The sequence below is a fragment of the Dipodomys ordii genome, unplaced genomic scaffold, assembly GCF_000151885.1.
Source record: "Dipodomys ordii isolate 6190 unplaced genomic scaffold, Dord_2.0 Scaffold97, whole genome shotgun sequence".
Classification (NCBI taxonomy): domain Eukaryota; kingdom Metazoa; phylum Chordata; class Mammalia; order Rodentia; family Heteromyidae; genus Dipodomys; species Dipodomys ordii.
The window spans coordinates 8,858,740-8,879,846 of record NW_012267313.1 but is presented as its reverse complement, the minus strand read 5'-3'; the positions used below and the strand labels follow the sequence as shown (position 1 = coordinate 8,879,846).

At 37.8% G+C, this 21,107-nt stretch overlaps 1 protein-coding gene across 1 annotated transcript in view; it reads left to right on the top strand.

Annotated features, from left to right (window-relative positions):
• Map3k5 (mitogen-activated protein kinase kinase kinase 5) overlaps positions 1 to 21,107 on the top strand; it is a 179,287-nt gene that overhangs the window by 84,134 nt on the left and 74,046 nt on the right. Inside the window, exon 8 of the mRNA XM_013026787.1 lies at positions 14,331 to 14,496. Coding sequence (XP_012882241.1) covers positions 14,331 to 14,496 — 166 coding nt within the window. The remainder of the gene's footprint in view (positions 1 to 14,330; positions 14,497 to 21,107) is intronic.

The window sequence follows — 21,107 nt, the reverse complement described above, 5'->3', positions numbered from 1 at the left end:
GATTGAGTTAAAAAGTACTTCTGCTCCCCAGGGCCATGGCTTTTGGAATGGGCACAGTAGGTTCTTGTAATGATCAATGGCAATTGTAACTTGGAATAAAAATTTAAAAAGCAATTGGGTCAGGCGGCATATGCTTACATTCTAAGCACCTGGGAAGTAGAGGCAGGGAATTGTAACCTCAAAGCCAGCCTGGCTTCTATAGTGAGTTCACAACCAACTTGAGACTCTTTCAAAAGAAAGACAATGTTGGGAAGTACCAAAGAAGTACCAAAGTAGCTCAGGAGATTTAGGACTAGGAGAGATTTTGATCGATGAATGAATTGCAGATAACACAGGACATTTAACTGTTTTTTTTTTTTTTTGGTCTTTTCTTTTTTGGTACTGGGGATCGAACCCAGGACGTTGCACTTGCTAGGCAAGCGCTTTGCCACTGAGCTACATACCAGCCCAACACAGGACATTTAAGCAGCTTTCCCCCTGGGATTCTCCCTGGATACAGGGCACAGCATGACTCAGGCAGAACTCAGGCAGAAAAATCACAGTCTCAGCCTAAGGAGTCAGTGTGAGGCTGCCTGAGTGCCTAGGAATTGGGCAGGATCACCTCTAAATGAAGGTGCCACAAAGGGAGGATCGTCATGTCTCATATTCCCTTCTGTTCATGGCTAACCCCTGAGGTTCACAGGTAAGGACTGTGTGGGGTAAAACCACAGGCAATCCCATGTGAGACTAAAGAACTGAACAAAGGTTTCAGTCACTACCCAGTGCAAGGGAGTTAGAGTTTGGAGTTTGAACCCACAAGGAAGGAAGAGGTATGATATGGCAGGGAAAGTATTTGAAGAATTAATGGACAAATATTATCCTAATCTGATAAGACTAATCAGACACACACACACACACACACACATATTTAGGAAGCTCAGAAAAAAATCAGGATAAATAAAGAAAACTATCCCCTAGATAATTGCTGAAGAAGAGAATTGCATAAAAATGTCACAAGTGCAACATGGGAAAAAAACAAACATATTTTATAAGGGAGAACGTAAGCCTTACTTTCTATCCAAAAGAGACCAGAAGACAATTGAATAACTCTCTTAAAATACTGAAAGAAAATAATGGCCAATCAAGAACTCTACATGTACCCAGTGAAAGTATCCTTCTAAAACAAAAGGGAAACCAAGACAATTCTCAGAAAAAAAACAACTGACATTACCTGTTGCTAACATGCCTTCACTAGAAAAATGACAAAGGAACTTGGTGCAGTGGCTCATTCCTGTAATGCTAGATACTTGGGAGGCTGAGATTGGGAGGATCAAAGTTTGAAGCCAGCCTGAGAAAACAGTTTATAAGGTTCTTATCTCAACTACTAAAATGTTGGGTGTTGTGTTTATCTGTCATCCCATGGGAAGCATAAATAGGAGGATGTGGTTCAGGCTAATAAAGTCAAAACAAAAACAGAAAGGTTTGGGACATGACTTAAAAGGTAGATTGTCTGAGTTCAAACCCCAGTACCACAAAAAGGAAAAAGTTGAAGGGAAGTGACAACAAATAGATTCTTGAATATATAGGAAGGAATGTATAACACTGGAAATGAGGAATGTATAAAACATTTTGAACAAACCAGAAACAAGGAACAATGTATGTAACCAATATAGAATTTAGTCTCGTTTTATAGCCACATAAATATTTTGACATTATCAAGGAAAGCTAACAATTTGCCTATTTTAGATGTAGTCATTCTGAGAAAAATGTAACATAAGTATGTTATTCTATTTCCTAAGCTGAAAGGAGGCTATGTCAATATTGTATTGTTCAACAGAACATGTTACTCCTTCTAAAATATTCCCAAATTAAAACATCTGTATGTATACATACAAAGGATTTCCACAATTCAGGAGTTTCTCCGTAGCAACCATAAAACACTTTCAAGTTGTAAAACTGAAATTTAACATTAAAATCTCCTGTCATTAGCTGGGTGCTGGTGGCTCATGCCTGTAGTCCTAGCTACTCAGAAGGCTGAGCTCTGATGGTCTCAGTTCAAAGCTAACTCCAAACTAGAAAGTGAGTAAGATGCTTATCTCACAATTAGCCAGCAAAAAGCCAGAGGTAGAGAAGTGGCTTAAGTGGTAGAGCACCAGCTGTTGAGCAAAAAAGCCGAGTGAGAATATGTAGCCCTGAGTTCAAGCTCCAGTCCAACACACACACACACACACACACACACACACACACACACACACACACACACACACACCTGCCATCTTAGTAGGAGAGTGTCAGCGGAATAATGGGTTATAACCACAGAGAAAAACCAGTATCATGACTTCCTAGGTTCTTTGTAGGAAGAACCTGCTACTCTAGAGCTACAGTAGAGGAATGTAACTGTGAAGCCTTTTCATTATGTAGAGATTTACACTTCAGTAGAATTCTGGCTCGTAAGAGAATTAGAATATGACATTTGAGGAATGTTACCTCTGATAGAAATGCTTTGACATGGTAGGGATAAAGAGAGCCCTAGTTTCTGCTCTGTGAACTCAAGTGGAAACCCCTCATAAGAATTTGTGCACAAGAACAAAATCCATGTGCTTCCTCATGTTCAAGGTCTTGCCAATTCACGTAAGGAGCAGAGATTTGTCTGCTTTCATTCTGGCTTTATTTTGTCTGAACTTTTCTGGTTCTGTTTTATGCTTCCTAGTTATAGGTAAGCAATCAAGATCAAAAGCCACATTCCTGTAGTATGAGATAAATCAGCAACACACACAAGATCAGCTCCTAATGCCTGGATCATTAAAGTCTGTGAACTCTCTCACAGGGTTCTCTGCTCTTGCTAGAAAACTAATCAGTAGCTTAAAATAAGATCATAACATCTGCACATCTTCTGCTTGACCACAAAACTCTTGTGAAAGACAGCTCATGGACACTGAAAAGCCATTTTAAAATGCTTTTGATCCCCTCACACTCATAAAATGATTTCAGTGTTTCCTACGACTTTGACCCACTAGCCACGGCAGTGAGGGCACACATTCTGGCCCAGTGCTGGTGGAGGAAAGCATGGCGGGGGGAGGGCACCACAGAGGTTACAGGTTTGCATCTACCCTCAAGTCCTGGGTCCCAGTGGGATGTTTCCACCCTCCTTCTTGTTTGAGTCACAAGCCTCTGGGTTTCCCCTTGTCAAAGGCGGGTGCTGGGATAACAAGTGAATCCTCATAGCTAACTCCCTCCCATCCTGGACTTCTTTCCATAGAAAGTGGTTTTCTGCTTGTTTGAATAAGCAATGGTCTATAGACCATGGAAAGTCAGGGGATACAAGCTTCAAGCTCTTGTATGACAAAGGCTCATTGGCTTCCTTCTTGTAATGTCTATTTTATTATATTTTATTTTTTAGCGGGATTAGAGTTTAAGCTTGGGGTCTTATGCTTGCTAGGCAGAGATTCTACCACTTGAGCCCCACCCATCCCTTTTGGTATTAGTCCTTATTCAGATAGGGTCTTGAATATTTTGTTCAGGCCTCACTTAGACCTTGATCCTCTTGCCTACTGGTAACTAAGATCATAGACAGGCACCATTATGCTCAGCTTGTTTGTTGAGATATAGATTCCAGCTAACTTTCCCCAAGCTTGTCTCATACTGCAATCCTTTATATCTACCTCCCAAGTAACTGGGATTACAGAGATATACTGCTATGCCCAGCCGCAAGTCCCTTTCAAATTTCATTAATAAATCCAATTTCCCTGCCTTTTGATAAGAGAGGCAGAGCGCTACTCTCCTCTGCACATACTACCTAATGTAAATCCTAGACATGGTACCCTTTTGTTGTCAGGGAGACCATTCTGTGAAGAGCCATTTGCTGAGAGCTTTAGGTGAGAACTCTGAATGTGAAAATAGAGAAGAAAAAAAAAGTTTTGTGGTTTAGAGTTTTTAAAGTTTACCACGTTATGACATATTGATAGAACAGACTTTGGTGTTGAATCTGATCTGACACTGTGTGGGTGGTTGGAGTAGATGATAGATCCTGATGATTGTAGCTTTAAAAAAAAAGTAGTTCTTTCACATTTTCTCTCACATGATGTTTCTCATGATTACTTCCTTATTTATTTTTGTGCATTGAAGCTCTTGATGTTGGCCAGAGTAATCTGTTACAGTCACCACATGCTCAAGGCCCTTATAGGAAATGCTGTAATATCTGCCTATAACCCATGCAGACCCTCCTTCCACATGTGTTTTCCCTGAAGTATTTATCATACCTCATACAACATAAATGCTGTGGTAATTGTTCTGTTGTGTTGTTTAAGAAATATTTGTGTGTGGGGGAGGGGGATCCGTTATGGGGCTTGAACGTACGGCCTAGGCACTGTCCCTGAGCTTTTTCAGCTCAAGGCTAGTGCTCTACTACTTTGAGCCATAACTCCATTACCATTTTTCTAGTGGTTAATTGGATGTAGGAGTCTCACAGACTTGCCTGGGCTGGCTTAAAACTGTGATCCTCAGATCTCAACCTCTAAAGTAGCTAGTATTACAGGCATGAGCTACCAGCGCCCAGCCCTACAGAATAATTTTTCACATATATTTTCAACTGTGGTCATCAGGTACAGCATTCAGATATTTAGAGAGGCAGTTCCATTTCTGTGTTTAAAGTTCTGTAAATGAAGTTAAGGCTGTAAAAATGATGCCTGTTTCATCTTTAGGGACTTAAGTAATAGGTCACTTTCAGTTTGTGAAAAGGTGCTTTTTAAAAAATAAGTCATAGCTGTTCCTTATAATGTTTTAAATAAGTCAATGAAGACAGCCATAGTGCCTGTCCCCCAAGCTGGTTAGAGGACATTGCAAGTGGAATAGCAGAAACTGCTTTGAGAGAAGGGGAGGGGAGGTTTGGAGAACAGCTACCTTGCAGGGAACGTGATGCTGTGGCCCATGAACCTAGACTTACATCCTCAAGAGAAGAAAATGACTACAGACATTCTGAAGGGTGATAGAGGAAGTGATGTGGATGGATCACCCTGCCTAGCAAGCCAAAGTCATTCCCATTGCCAATATTCCTTGTCATCATACTTTGTTTTTACCTAATGTTTGTTTAAAGAGCTAGGAAATGGGTATACTGAATTCACACACAGCACAGATGGCTTAGAACGTTTACTCTATGCAGTGTATGTTCACATAGGTTGACATAGCCAGGCAGCTCTTCTAGCACAGGTGTCTGGGTATGGTAGGTAAAGTATGGACGTAAAGTAGGTGGGGCTAGCATTTTTCTTCCCATTTTATAACTAAGGAAATTTGAAGAACTGAAATGAGTTCTTGATGCTCTGTACTTACTAAATTTCCAGATCTAACTTTTTAGTTTTTAAGGTTTTTGTTTGTTTTTTGCATTGTAAGCTCACTTCCCTGAATTTCCAGGAACAACTATTTCCAGAAATGTCTGTACAATTTGGTTGAAGATGTATGGACCATAGGGAGATTGTTGTCAGAGAAGTGTTGACTCAGTACCTGGAAACAGTAATGTTAGGCAAATGGCTTCACCTTTAAGGAATTCAGCTTTCTTGTCTTTAAAATAAGGGTAAGCCTGGTGACAGTGGCTCATGCCTGTAATGCTTGCTACTCAGGAGGCAAGAATGTCATGGTTCAAAACTAGCCCAGGCAAAAAGGTCTGTGAGATTCCACCTCCAGTTAACAAGCAAAAGGCATGGCTGGAGTCATGACTCAAGTAGTTGAGCACCAGCTCTGAGTAAGCAAGCTAAGAAAGAGCAAGGTCCTCAATTCAAACCCCAGTACCAGGACAAAAATGAATAAGTGAGTGAATGTACACTGCTTTTGACACCCTGCAGGTAATAGAACATTGACTATATCATCAATGAGTATAATCAATAAAATATAATAATCAATAAAAGTATAGTCAATAAAAATGTCCTAAAGCATGACATCTAGAAGTAGACTGATTCTGGTGTACATTGAGTCAGCAGTTTAAAAAGATCAGTGTAAGCTGAGTGCCCTGACTCAAGCCTGTACTTCTACTTACTTTAGAGATGGGGACCAGGAGGCTCAAGGTCAACTCGGACATAAAAATTGTTATTAAGATTCCGTCTGAACCAATGGCTAAGTGCAGTGGCATGTGCCTGTCATCCCTAGCAACATGGGGAAACACAGGCTTCCTGGGCATCCGTTGAAATCCTACCTCAAAAATAACTAATGCAAAAAAGGACGGGCAGCATGCTCAAGTCAAAGACCACCTGCCCAGCAAGTGTGAGGCCCCAAGTTTGATGCCCTGTACTGCCCTCCTAAAATGAACAGGATTGTCTTGGGGTTGCTGGTTGGCTGCAGCCATTCTCAGATTGGTTCAAATTAGCTACACCTGTGTTGAAGGGAAAGGAGGGCCTCTTTTCCTATATCTGTATCTTATTACTGGACAAGCCACTCAGAAAGCTGCTTCAGACTTTCGTTACATCATTCTGCTCCTAGCACTTCATCATCAGCCCTGGACTACACAGGTCACCAGCAATGAAGGCAAACTGATGCCTTTGGGAGGGGTGAGTACCTGAAGAAATCCTGGAATCTGGGATGAGGTGTTATATCCTTGCTGTATAAGAGTAAAAAATATTTTATATAGTTTATGCTTCTTCACATGTCTATACACTTATCTAAGCTCAAACTAGAGATTGATTACATCTTCCTCTTCTTAAGATATCACAAAGAATTCTCTTTTTCTTCTTTCAGAATATAGCTAAACATTTTTCAACCAATGGGGAATGTCCAGCGGGCTTGATTTTTACATGGGCTTTGTTTCAGTTGCATCTGTCAGGGTTGTGTGGCATTTGCTTGACATCACATTTGATTCAAGAGAAGATGGTGTTTCTCTCTCTCTCTTTTTCTGGTGCTAGTATGGGGCTTGAATTCAAGGCTCGGGTGCTGTCCCTTAGCTCTTTTGCTCAGGGCTAGCACTTTACCACTTGAGCCACAGATCTACTTCTAGCTTTTTGGTGGTTCATTGGAGATAAGAGTCTACATCTCCAGGACTTTTCTTCCCTGGATGGCTTCCAACTATAATCCTCAGATTTCAGCTTCCTGAGTAGCTAAGATTACAGGCAAGAGTCACTAGCTTTTGGCTTGTTGTTTTCATTCTTAACAGGAGATAGGAAGTTATTTTCTGAACTTCAAAAGGAAATTAAGGGCCTAAACTCATATCTCTTCTGTTACAATGCCAAAAATGATGAATAGCTGGGCAATTAAAAGCAGAAATCTGTTTTGAGCAAATCTTGCCTTATGCACTGATTTTCTCTTATGTCAGTGCTAGTTAAACAGAAAGAGGGCCTGCTTCTTACATTTGTAAGGAGGTTGGCTTTACTTTAGAATAGTACCTAACAAACCAATCTACATACAAATAAAGATGAATATCTATTTTCCATTTACAAGATGAGCCCTCTTTGCCTTGGCATCAAGAGATCTTTCTCTGTGTTATCTCCATTTCCACAGCCTTCCTTCCCCCTTCCTCACATCCCAGAGCTTCATCTCCTTATCCTCCATTAACATCATTTCTGTCCTTTATTGTGACTATCAGATGACTTTCTTGGATTTGGATGATTATACTTTTTAGAACATAAACCCCGAGGAGTCTGTAGTAACTTAGCATGACACCCAGCTTGCTGGTGTCCACCATTGGTGGTTCCAGGATGCCCAAAGAACTTGTAAAGATCACACTGCCTACATTTGCTTTATAAACATACTATGGCACATCAATACCCTGGTCGCACCTTAATACCACTCTCAGTAGATGATAGATATCCTGAAAATCTATTTGATGTGACCAAGTCCAAGAATAATGACATTGATATGTTCCTATGGATGTTTCCTAATTGTGGATAAAGAATCGTGAGCACCTAAGGAGAGTAATTGACACCTGCTTTATATACTTTCATGATCAGAGAGAGAAATGAGAAAATGGCCATTTTTCCAGGCATTCTACTAAAAAGGAAGGAAAATGAAGAATCAGAGGAATTCCACTTAGTGAACTAAAGTGATTGTTTCCAAGTCTGCCTGGGCATCAGTATGGCTGGAGAAATTGTCAGCTATTTGTAATTCTTTAAAGTGGAGCACTAGCCTTGAACAAAAAGCTAAGGTACAGCACCTGGGCTCTGAGTTCAAGACCCAGTATCAATGAGCTTGTGTGCACGCATGCGCACGTGCACACACATACACACACACACACACACACACACACACACAAACTTATTAGTTTCATTATTTAGCATCAACCTGTATTTTTATGTTTAAATCTTTTAAAAATGACAAAATGATAAAAAAATATGGAAAATTAGCACTAGAACTAGAGAATACAAAAATGTTGTCACATGAGCAAGCATTCTAATAACCATATGAGAAATACAACAAAGAACCATATGCCACTTCTGCAGAGGAAACAAAATCTCCCTAGCAATAATTTCTCATACAAGACATTATTTAGGCTAAGAGCATCAGTTTAGCAAGTTCAATACCCAGAGTTCAAATTCTAGTACCTCCAACAAAGATCTTTTTTTTGGGGGGAGGGGTTGGTTGTGGGGCTTGAACTCTGGGCTTGGGCGCTGTCCCTGAGCTCTTCAGCTCAAGGTGAGCGCTCTACCGCTAAAGCCACAGCGTCACTTCCGGTTTTCTGGTGGTTTATTGGAGATAAGAGTTTCATGGACTTTCCTGCCTGGGCTGGCTTTGAACCGTGATCCTCAGATCTCAGCCTCCCGAGTAGCTAGGATTTCAGGCGTGAGCCACAGGCGCCCGGCTGCAACAAAGATCTTATATAGACAAAATTAGTGCTATATAAATAATACAGTGTTTTAAAAGTAATGAATTCTATGAACATTAACACATGGAATAGTGAAGATGATATGTACATCCTTAACCAGGCTGCCAAGGATGTTGTTTGTAATCATATGCTTTTATCAAGGCCAGGATTTAGACTGTTACAGGACATCATTTACATGGAAGAGCTGTGTTTATTATTTAATATGATCTGGTTTGTAGAGGAGGTTGATATCTTCCTTCTTCATCCCACAAGTGATTATTTTTTATTCTTGTGCATTGTGCTAGACATCCTGAACCCAGACATACCTGAACCCAGGTACTGGAGAGTCACTGGTCAGAAGACTGACAAGGTCTCTGTTGTCGTGGTGTTTATGTTCTATTGGGGTGGGAGATAGATAGAAATTTCAAACTGTTATAAATCCTAGAACAGATAAAGAACTCTTCTGAGTTTCCATTTATTATTCGTGTCATTCTAATATGTGATTTTAAAGATTTTTTCATTTTACCCATGTTGTCTTATCTGCTGTTCTGAGTAGACTTACTTCCTTTTCAATGTTTGTAGAATCTATACTGATGTCTTCCTTTTCTCATTTCTAAGAGAAATAGTAATTTTTATTCTTCTCTCTCCCTTTCTCTCTCACAAACACACACACATACACACACACACATGAAATGTCTATTTAAGAGTCTATCAATTTTATTAAGCTTTGCAAAGAACAAGCTTTCAGCACTACTGATTTTTTAAATTGCCTATACATTTTGTACTTCATTGATTTCTTACCCTTCTCCTTGAGGTATAATTCATTTTTCTTGTAGCATTGATTTTTCAGCCTTGATTCTTTTTCAATATATGCGTTTAAAGGCATAAGTTGTTCTGTGTCCCAAAAATTTTGATACATTGAACTTTCAGTGTTGTTCTACTCAAATACCTTCTAATTTCAGTGTGATTTCTTCTGTGAGCCTCAGAACTGGGTTGCTCATTTTAAACTGTATCTGTTTTTGTTTTTGTTTTGAGAGGGGGGGGTCCAGTTGTGGGGCCTGAACTCTGGGCCTGGGCGCTGTCCCTCAGCTCTTCAGCTCAAGGCTAGCGCTCTACCACTTGAGCCACAGCGCTACTTCAGGCTTTTTTCTTTTTGCATATGTGGTGCTGAGGAATCGAACCCAGGGCCTCAGCCATGCAAGGCAAGTGCTCTACCACTGAGCCACCTTCCCGGCCCCTGTATCTGTTTTTGTTGTTCTCTACTTTGATTCTGTTCGTAAACAAACATGCTGGTATAGTATATCAGTCTGTTGAAGGTTTGTTGACAGAAAAGAGTCCACAGTTTTGGATATAGTATTCTAGATAACTCATTTATACTAACTTGGTTAATCTTGTTGGTCAAATCTTGCATATCTTCATCTATTTTTTACTTCTGTTTTTGCTTTAAATATGCTGAAACAATGTTAACAGATACATTTAGGATCATTAAATTTGTTATACTTTTATCCTTATGAGATGCTCCTTTTTTCCTTTGTAATAATAATTCATCTGCTATTAATAATTGTGCATTGTTTCATTTGTTCAACCTACCTAATATCCTATATTTAAAGTGTGTCTCTTTAAAATGAATTTCATTTTTAGCTGACCTAGACTGTCTCTGTTCTGTCCTGAGAGCTTTGAATATTGTGAGAGATTTCATGTCTGTCCTTTGGAATTTGGTTTAATTCTTCATTCTTGTATACTACTTAGCTCTAAATTTTGATAAGTTTCTTTAGGAATAGATTATATATATATATATATATATATATATATATATATATATAATACTTATTTCAGGCTCCTTTACCTACTGCGGCTTTTACCTAGTGGGTCTTTACTCTTCAGTATTGCCAGAGATCAGGAGATTTCACACAGCCATCCCAGCTCGCTGCACCATCCTGACCTCCCAGACTTGACCCACTCATCCTGTGGAAGAAACAGGAACTACAGTTTGAAACTCCTTCAGGATCCAACCCATGTGATTACCAAGAAATCCACTAGTGTCTTTTTTCTCTGATAAGAGTTTCAAATAGGCAGAGGCTCTGTGCCTTTCCTCTGTGGAGTTTTAATTCAGTATTTTATTGTTTCTTCCAGAGATTTTTAAAGTCTGGTTCTAGAGTATATCTCGCAGCTTCCTAGTTTATAGAAGGATTTTCAAGTTGACTACCATGTCTTACTCAGAAAGACAAGGCTACATAGCTTTCCAACATTGAGGATATGCTTTCATTTCATATTATGTGGTATATGATATTATTGGAAATTTAGAATAATTTCTCATCTTATAACAAATACTTTGTAGTATTTGGCTAAAAATACAAAGTTTTGATTACATCTTTAATCCTTCACTTGGTATATATTTGCAAATGTGTAATTGTTGTGTCAGCAGGTATTCATAGATGTTTATTCTTAACTTTAAGTTTTTATATTGGCAAATACTTTCAGGAAACATTTTACTTTGTACTAAGATTATCCACTCTTTGTAGTGGTATATGTATGATAGGTGATGGTATTTTATTTTTTTGAGACACATATACATTCTTATAATTTCAGAAGAAATCTAGAAAATGTTAAAACATTCTAATTTAATTTTACCTTAAAATATGAAAATTTTAAATATGTAATAATATTTGATTGTGTAAATTTGATTGTGTAATTTAATGAGTAATTATTATGATGGTTAATTGATATTTCATAATATTTAATCGTTATAATTAAAGGTTTGATCAATAGTATTTAATTATGTAAATATTACATATGTAATACTGTTTATATTTAAATATTAAATAATGCTTAAATATGCATTGATATGGTAGCAGGAAAGCAAATTTTAATTCAAATATTCATCTTGGTTGATGTAGACACCTAGGAAATACTAAGTGCCAGCTTTTTGGTTGCCATATGCAAATCATCTTCCTTTCTGTAACCTTAAGATAGATCATTTAACCTTCTTTGGTTTCAGGGGAAAGAAAAACTTGCTGAAAAATGTTGCATAACTTGATTTGAATTGGAGAAAGGGAAGCTTATCATTTCTTTCTTCTCCTATTCTCTCTGGGTTTTTTTTTGGGGGGGGGTCCGGTCGTGGGTCCTGAACTCTGGGCCTGGGTGCTGTCCCTCAGCTCTTCAGCTCAAGGCTGGCACTCTACCACTTGAGCCACAGCGCCACTTCCAGCTTTTTTTCCTTTTGCTTATGTGGTGCTGAGGAATTGAACCCAGGGCCTCATGCATGCAAGGCAAGCACTCTACCACTGAGCCACCTTCCCAGCCTTCTCTCTGTTTTTTAATTGGAGTTTTCTACTTGCTATTGTACAAAGATCAACACCACCAAGATATAAATGAATGGAAGCCTGGATAAGAGTTTTGAATGTCTGAAGTTTGGGGACATACATTTTCCATTTTAGAATGGAAATATCTGTGATTCTAAAGGCATAAAAATACTTTTCAGTCACCTACAATGATGCAATTAGATGTAGGGGGTTTTATATTCTACTTAAGATTAATGCTTGTTTAACTTGTGTATCTATTCAGAGACATTTGTCCTACATAGAAGAAATAACACTCTTCAAAGTGTATAGCAGTCTTAGTATTCAGATAAATAGACTTTTTGTTTGATGTTTAACTTGTTATAAATTATGGGAAATTCCTGGATCAGGTGCTGATGGCTCACAATTGTAATCCTTGCTACACAAGAGGCTGAGATCTGAGAATTACAGTTTAAAGCCAGCCTGAACAGGGTAGTCCATAAGACTCTTATCTTCAGTTAATCAGCAAAAGACTGGAAGTGGAGCTATGGCCCCAAAAAGATCGAGAATAGTGCCCAGGCCCTCAGTTCACGCCCCAGGACTGGCACACAAAAAATACTATGGGAAATTTAAAGTATATATAGAAGGCAACAATAAAAATTCAGTATTGTGCTTATCCTTGTTTCTTGCTATTTTCACAGTCCAGTGTTTCACTGACTGTTATAGGAAGAGACTTGGGCTGGGAAGTTGGCTCAGTGGTAGAGCGCTTGCCTTGCATGCCTGAGGCCCTGGGTTCAATTCCACAGCACCACATAAGCAAAAAGAAAAAAAAGCCGGAAGTGGCGCTGTGGCTCAAGTGGTAGAGCGCTAGCCTTGAGCTGAAGAGCTGAGGGACAGTGCCCAGGCCCAGAGTTCAGGCCCCACAACTGGATAAAAAAAATAAATATATAGGAAGAGACTTTATCTTAGAATTCTAATGTATTTTGCCTATTTCTTCAAATGACCATTTATTAGAAATCAGGTCTGTTTATTCTCCATTTTGATTTTGTTTTCGATTAAGGTTTCATTTTCTTGTGCTTGTCTCAAACTGAATCTAGTAGTCACTGGGGTGCTTATTTTCATTTGATCCCCATGCACTCATATGAAATAATATTGAATGTCATTGCCTGGTTAATGATAGGTATGTGGAAGTCATAAATGGATGTTAGAAAGTGTTACCTTGAAAATGCAGTTGCTATTCAAACACCAATCCTTTGAAATGTTTCAATGTTTTCAAAGGCCAATACTGAGCCTCATGCATATTCAGAAAAGAGTTCTTTTATTATTTGAGCCAAAATTAGTATGCAGAGGCACAATCTCCAATTTTCTTAATTTCTTCCTGTAATTGACATTTGTGTTGTAGTTTCTGGTCTCTCTTAGGGAGCTGATCCCTTCTGTAGTAACCCAGATGGTCCTCCTCAAATACACGCTTTGTATATTTCCAGGCATTTAAAAATCCATTTAACAAATACATGCAGGGCTTTCTCTTTCTTTCTTTCTTCTTTCTTCCTTTCTTCCTTCCTTCCTTCCTTCCTTCTTCCTTCCTTCCTTCCTTCCTTCCTTTCTTTCGTCAGTTATGGGTTTGAACTTTGGGCCTGAGAGCTCTTCAGCTCAAGGCTAGCGCTCTACCACTTGAGCTACAGCACCACTTCCAGTTTTCTGAGTGTTTATTGGAGATAAGAGTTTCACAGACTTTCTTGCCCAGGCTGGCTTTGAACTGTGATCCTCAGATCTCAGCCTCCTCAGTAGCTAGGATTACAGGTGTGAGCCACCAGTGCCTGGCTAAGGGCTTTCTTTTTAAATGTCTACTGCACACACACACACACACACACACACACACACACCACATTCCAGACACACACACACACACACACACACACACACACACCACATTCCAGAGCATTGAAGAGGTTTATATTTTTGTTTTGCTTCGTTTCCTTGAGTCAAGATCTGACCACATAGCCCATTCTGGCCTCACTACTGAGAGGTGGAATGATAGGCATGCACCACCATGTCTGGCTGAGGGGCCATTCTTTTTAAAATCTGGAGTCACTAGGGTGAAGGTGAGTTAAGTAGGAAATTGATTGAGCTGGGGTCAAGGATGTGCAGTTACTTAAGCATTAAATCCAAATAGCACACTAGATTCTGGGGTGAAGGCCAAGAGAATATTTTTTGCTTTGGCACTGGAGTTATGCAAACAGGGTTTCATGACTGAGAAAGTAAACTTGTACATTGGTGGTTTGTTTTTTTTTTTGTAGGTTCAAAAAGGCATTTGAATCTGAGCCAACACTACAGTCCGGAATTAACTATGCTGTACTCCTCCTGGCAGCCGGGCACCAGTTTGAATCTTCTTTTGAGCTTCGGAAAGTTGGTAATTGTAGCTTGAGATTTTACGTGGAAATCAAGAAGTTAGACTCAAAGTTGGTACCATGAAAAAGAACCATTCATTAATAGACTCTCTTGCTTTCTATCTCACCTGACTTCTGGAAAAATAGGTGTATTCTCCTTGCTTGGTATTTTATACTATTGTGAAGAATTCTGATATTGGGATACAGTTCAGTTTTCATTTGTTTTTACCTGTTTCTAAAAGTCCTTGGTTAGTATTTATTATTCCAGGTCAAATAGTATCTACCCTGTGGGCTTTATTACATTCAGCCTCCAACTTCCAAATCAGGTTAGGATTTTGTGGAACATTGGGAATGCTCTCTATTTAAGCTGGTGTTTTCCTGGTGCTTTAAAATGGAAACAAACACACAAGTCTTTCTTACTTCCTTTTTCTGTGTCTCAAGCACACGTGTTCCAGAACAGCAGGTCAGGTAGAGGACAGTCTGCAAAAGCCATCTCTGAAGTGTACCCATTGATAGAATACAGCTTGGTCTTTTTGTCGGTCGTGGGGCTTGAACTCTGGGCCTGGGCGTTGTCCCTCAGCTCTTCAACTCAAGGCGAGCGCTCTACGAGCTACAGCGCCACTTCCAGCTTGGTCTTTTTGATCTCTTGACATTGTCTCATCTGCTGACCCTTCTTTGGAATATAAAAAATTAGACCATTTTTGAGGCATATTTAGTGTGATTTCCTGGTTTTGACTTTAATGACTTCTTTTTACGTGGTGGTCCTAGAGGTTTCCTATCGGGTAATGCCCTTTTGCCATGGGTGTGTGTTATACTATAATCTCCCTGTATCCACCTCCCAAAGTAGCTAGGATTGCATACAAACATCCACAACTGTGCTAGCTTTTTGCCTATCTGGCCTCACAGTAGCTGCTATTATATGGATGTGCTACCATGCCTGGCTACTGATAACCACCATCACCACAACCACCACCGCTAAGATCCTAGAAAACATATTTTTTTCTCTTGAGTGTCCCTTTCAGAGAACCATTCTAAGTCAATCTTACTACAGATGCATAGTGTTTGGCCTTACTTCTCAGAAGGTCAAAACCATCTTAATGAAACTATTTATTGTAAAAAGAAGTGTTTCCTTTAGTATTTTGAACTGGAGACCATTTTCTTTGATTTTCCCTAAAGAAAAATGAACCCTGGGCCTCTTTTGTTATTGTTGGTTGGTTGGTTTTTTGAATATTTTTTGAGAAGGACTTAAAAAACATCCAAATGTAGTATTTTGGGAAAGTTTTGAGAGTAAATAAAGTCAGAGTATAGTATTAACTATTCTAAAAGTCCCAGGCCAAACAAATGGTAAGGTATAGTGGTAACTATGGCTGGATTGCAGTACTAGTGAAGGTAGAAAGCAGAAAGCTTGATTTGTAATAATTTTTTTATTGTGGGGCTTGCACTCAGGGTACTGTCTCTGAGCTTTCCACTCTTGGCTAGCACTCTACCACTTTGAACCACAGTACCATTTTAGTTTTCTGGTGGTTAACTGGAGATAAGAATCATGGTCTTTCCTGCCAAGGCTAGCTATGAACCTTGATCTGCAGATGTCAGCCTCCTGAGTAGCTAGGATTATAGGCATGAGCCACCAGTGCCCAGCAGCAATAATTTTTCATTTGGCAAACTGAATCAAAAAAATTTTCTGTAATTTGTGCTTTTTAGAAATCATACTACCATGTTGTATCTTAGATTCATGTAAAAACTCTCCAGTAGTATTTATATAGTAATACTCCTTCTCTGACAAGATCTAAACATCCTTTTTGCTACTCTGTTCTTGAGCTCTAAATCCTCAACAAGACTCAATATAGTTTTACACATGTAGGTAGAAATAACAGCAGTGGGTTGAAAATGCACTTTTCTAAGTCTCACTTTCTTAGCACTTGAAGGTTTGAAGAAATCAACTATAATCTGAGGAAGTAAACATACTTGAATTTTCCCAAGAAAACTTCATCTAACATGTTAAATAAGCATTTGTCACATACAAAATTGAATTTAAAATATGACTTGATAAATTTTAACTACTGAAATAATTAAGTTTGTCTTCTAAAACACTGTTATACACACTAAATTGTGTACCCTTTAAGTATGAGAAAAAATAGCTCCCTAGTTTACAATCTGTTTAATCGCAAATGATAGTAATCATAATAGGTTGACCTAAAGTTAATTTTTTTTAATGATACTGAGGACTGAACATAGGCCCTCACACTTGCTATACAAGCATGTCTGCACTTGAACCACTTTCTTGGTCCTTTTATTTATTTATTATTATTATTACTTTTTGATGTGGTCTTATGCTTTTGCCCAGGCTGGTCTTGGACTTCAGTCTTTCTACTTCTGCCTCCCAGAAGCTTGGATTCACTACCATGCCCAGCTAAAGTTAATTTTTATATGGTAAGATAGTATTCAATTGATTTTCAGGAAAAGACAGGTTGGCTAAGGAAATTACTAGGCTAATACAATGGCATTCATAGTTTATACAAAAATGAAACTATTAACATATTTGACTTATTATAAACATATACAATTACATTCATTCTTTAAGTGCTATAACCAAGTTTTCCACAATTTTATGTCTCCTCCTATGCCCCTTGTTGGCCTCTTAGTTTGAATTACTAAGTAATTACATTATTTAGACTTTTTTGGCACAGAACCTTACTATCTAGCTAGACTGGTCTGTAACTCATTATGAAACCATGATGGGCCTATGCTACCATGTCTGACTAATCAGGCATTTTTTATGAAATCCCATCTTTAGCTGTTTTTTGAAGTTTTGATTTATTTATGTCAGGAAAACAATTAAAACTAAAATGTCATGAGATGGACAATAAGCTTGAGGTTTTCTAAACATATTCTCTTAAGTTTAAATCTCTAGTATAAGAAAAACCCTATTATTTCCTGTCATGATCTGTTGCCAAAGATTCTATTTCTTCATCTTATGTTGCTGTAACACATGTTTATTTAGCTAATGGTTTTGGAGACTGAACAGTTTTGGTGGTCTCATGGGCTTGGCTTCTAGTAAGGGCCCCTGTAGCTACATCACACTACAATCTGTGTCATCCTGGAGAAAGTACCTGCATGAAAGAGAGACCACCAGTGAAGCAGAAAGCCAGATAGTGATTCATGGGTCAGTTTGCTTTTATTTAAAAAAAAAATCATTCTCAGGGGAGCCCAGCAAGATCCTAAGAGAGCCATGCTGATCTCTTCTGATAGTGAGGATAGCATATCCAATGACCTACCTGCCTCCCACTGAACTCTATCTCTTAAAGGTTCAAATATTTTCCCATTGGAGGCCAAGCTTCTAATACATGGGCCTTTGAGAGATACAGTGAAGCAAATCTAAAACCATCACTAATTCTTAATGTTAGTTGTGTGCATTACTAAATTGCTTCCCAAGTTGTGAAGAATCATTGGTGTTTAGACTTTGTAGAAGTAGGATTTAAAATTCAGATTGACACTTTACATTGCTTTTTTTTATTTTCACAAGTCTTATTAATATTCAGATGTCAGCTAAATGAAAAAGATTTTCTATCGACTCTGCATTTTTTTTTTTAGCCACAGGACATGTTATGAGAGAGTCAAAATTATAGGTTTGGGTCTCCAGTAGCAATGATGATTTAGGGCAAGAACTGTGTGTTTGAAATTGATACAAATCACCATTTGAATCTCATTTTCAGTGGTACTAAGAATTACTAAATATAAAATTTATATTGCTGAGTATAAAAACTTATGAGTTTATAATCAAGAAAAATTTAGTACAGTCAGGCTGTAGTGACTAACACCTATAATCCTAGCTACTTAAGAGATTGTTTCAAAGTTAGCCTGGGAGAAAAGTCTGAGACTAGCAAAAAGCTAGGCAGGAGATGTGGTTCAAATGATAGTGTACCACCCAAGCAAAGTAAGTTTAGGTAAGAGTGAGGCTCTGCGTTTAAATCCCAGTCCTGAAAAAAAATCAATACAGAACCAAAATTCATCACTAACCACAGAGAAATCTTGTCAGATGGTTGATCTATAGAGATGGTTGATTTCTCAGAAAATTGGTAAATTAGTACATCTCTTTCGTGTTTAGAAGATTCTATAGCTTGTCCATTGATGAAGTATAGCTCTTCTGTTATGCTACATATTAAACGCTACATAAAAATTAATAAAGACAACATTCTTCTAAAGAATGCCGATCACTAAAATAAAATGAATGATAAAGCTGATAATGATAGTGATTTTACAGTAATTGTCTGTCTGGCAATTGGTGTCACCAGTTAGAACTAATACCATTTAGTGAAAAACTAAAAAAAAAAAAAGAAGTAAATCTTACCATACTTACGTTTATCAACTGGTAGACTTCTCAGTAGTCACATAGGAACAAAAGTATCTGTGTAATGGGAGGATTTAGCCAACTAACATTAGGCCAGACTAACATTATTATTTTAAGGAATTATTATTATTGCTAGGATTACTAGTTTGATGATGTTTTAGGCATCCTTTGTGAAATATTCTCGCCAAAAATGTTGAACTAGCATGTTAAAATTTAATATTCACTCAGTATGAATCAGAATATGAAAAATAAGTTATGCAACACCATGAAGTGCTATCAAACATCCAAATTATGAATAAAAGACATCACTCCTAGTCTTTTCAAAAGGAATCTGCATCGTAGAAACAAAACCATGGATAGATAAGTTAGATTGAAAGAGATTTAGAGAAATAGAAACCAAATGTAATGAAATGACTCATGGTTTGGAAAAAATATCTATAGAGACATTTGGGGAGCAATTAGGGAATTTGAGTTAGGGTTAGATACTAGGCAATATTAGGATATTATTTTCTTTAGGTGTGATACAAGATATAAAGGAGATTTTTAAGGATTCTTGTAATATTTAATAGTGAAACATCATAATGCCTGTAATTTGATTTACTGGTTGACCAGTAACATTCAGGGAGATAAAGCAATCATATAATATCAACAATTCTTGGAAAGATAGATAGACAGACTGACAGTCAGACAGTGCTGAAGGTAAAACCCAGTACCTTCTTCATTCCAGGCAAGTACTCTATCAGTGAACTGCATGCCCTAGGCCCTCATTGTTGTGTATTTTCTCTTTTAATGTGTTTGAAATTCTTCATAATAGAATGCTAAAATGAAAGGTTTGTGCCACCACCACTTACAATAAGTTGCTACTTCTCTGGACTTGGTTTTCTTCTCATTCCTTGTGCTGCATAGGTCAACACTTTCAACATGGTCAGCGTGAGGTATAAAATGAGTGTTCAATAAAAACTCTGTTTTCTGCCTTTTTCCATAAAAACAACCCTGAATCTAATATCAGCTACAAGGTGATGAAATTATAATAAAAACTAAACTATTGAAAAATCCTTGGTATTTGGAAGTCAACCATTTCTAAGAAGACCTGTGTCATAATTTAAATTGACCTAATAGACAATTCAATCAAAAAATAGTGTGATTCTGGTTTAACTGACAAGAACATACCAGTAATTGCTTATAAATTTAGCAAAATTCTTTTACAAAGAGAAAAAATATCAAGCTGGCAAGGACTTGGGGACAAGGTGTAATTGTACATCAGAATGGAGCTTTATACAGTTAGCTGTGTAGATCAAGAGTCTTAAAAAATATTATAGCCTGAAACTACATTTAACACTTCTGAAACTATATTTTCTGTGAATAATACCAAACACAGACCAGATTTTAATGTACTAAGATCTGAATGTATTCTGTGTGTGTATGAGAGAGAAAGAGAGAGAGAGAGAGAGAGAGAGAGAGAGAGAACTCCTAAAGTTAAAAAAGTAGAATCATGTTCTTTTTCTTGACTCCATTCTTTTTTGGTAACAACAGAAACAATAAAATGTATTAGAAATCTTTAGTGCAGCAAATTTGAGAATTCTTCAGATAAGGTCAACTATGGATAGAACTGTCCTCTCCTGTTTGGCTTTAAGTAAAAGCTTAAATAAGGGGATCAGAATTTGTTCTCCCTTTCTCTCCTCCTTTTTCTCCTCATTTTTATTACCTTTTAATTTTTTTATTAATTTATAACTCGTTTACCTAGGAGTCTTAATTCCAGGAGTCAGGTTATTAGTGCAATGCATCTTGATTAATATCACTCTTTCCATCTTTCTCCCCCATCTTTCCAGTATTAACACATTTTGCTTAAAATCTGCTAGAATTTCAGCCTATCAAACAAGGAAGTTTCCCTTTCAGGTCATAGAGGTTGTACACCAATGTGTTCAGTATTATCTTATGGCTGTGCATAAAAATTATGGAGCCCATAAGTTGATTATAACCATTACTTTGAGTTTTCAAATTAAAGGATAATTTTCCCTTTCTCTGTGTACCTTTGTCTTTAGTTAGATATAATGTTTTTTACACTTAAATAATCAGAAACTTAAAAAATATTTTAATCTTAAAGAAAGCTGGAAGCTTAGTTTTTGACTTTATTTGTTTATTGGTCCTGGGGCTTGGACTCTGATATTGGATGCTGTCTCTGAGCTTTTGTGCTCAAGGATAGCTCCAAACCACTTGAGCCACACCTCCACTTCCGACTTTTTGTGGTTAATGGGAGATAAGAGTCTCATGGACATACAAAGCAACAAAGAAATAATCTTATAAATGTGTTAGAAACAATCACATGAAAGAAAAAAAAA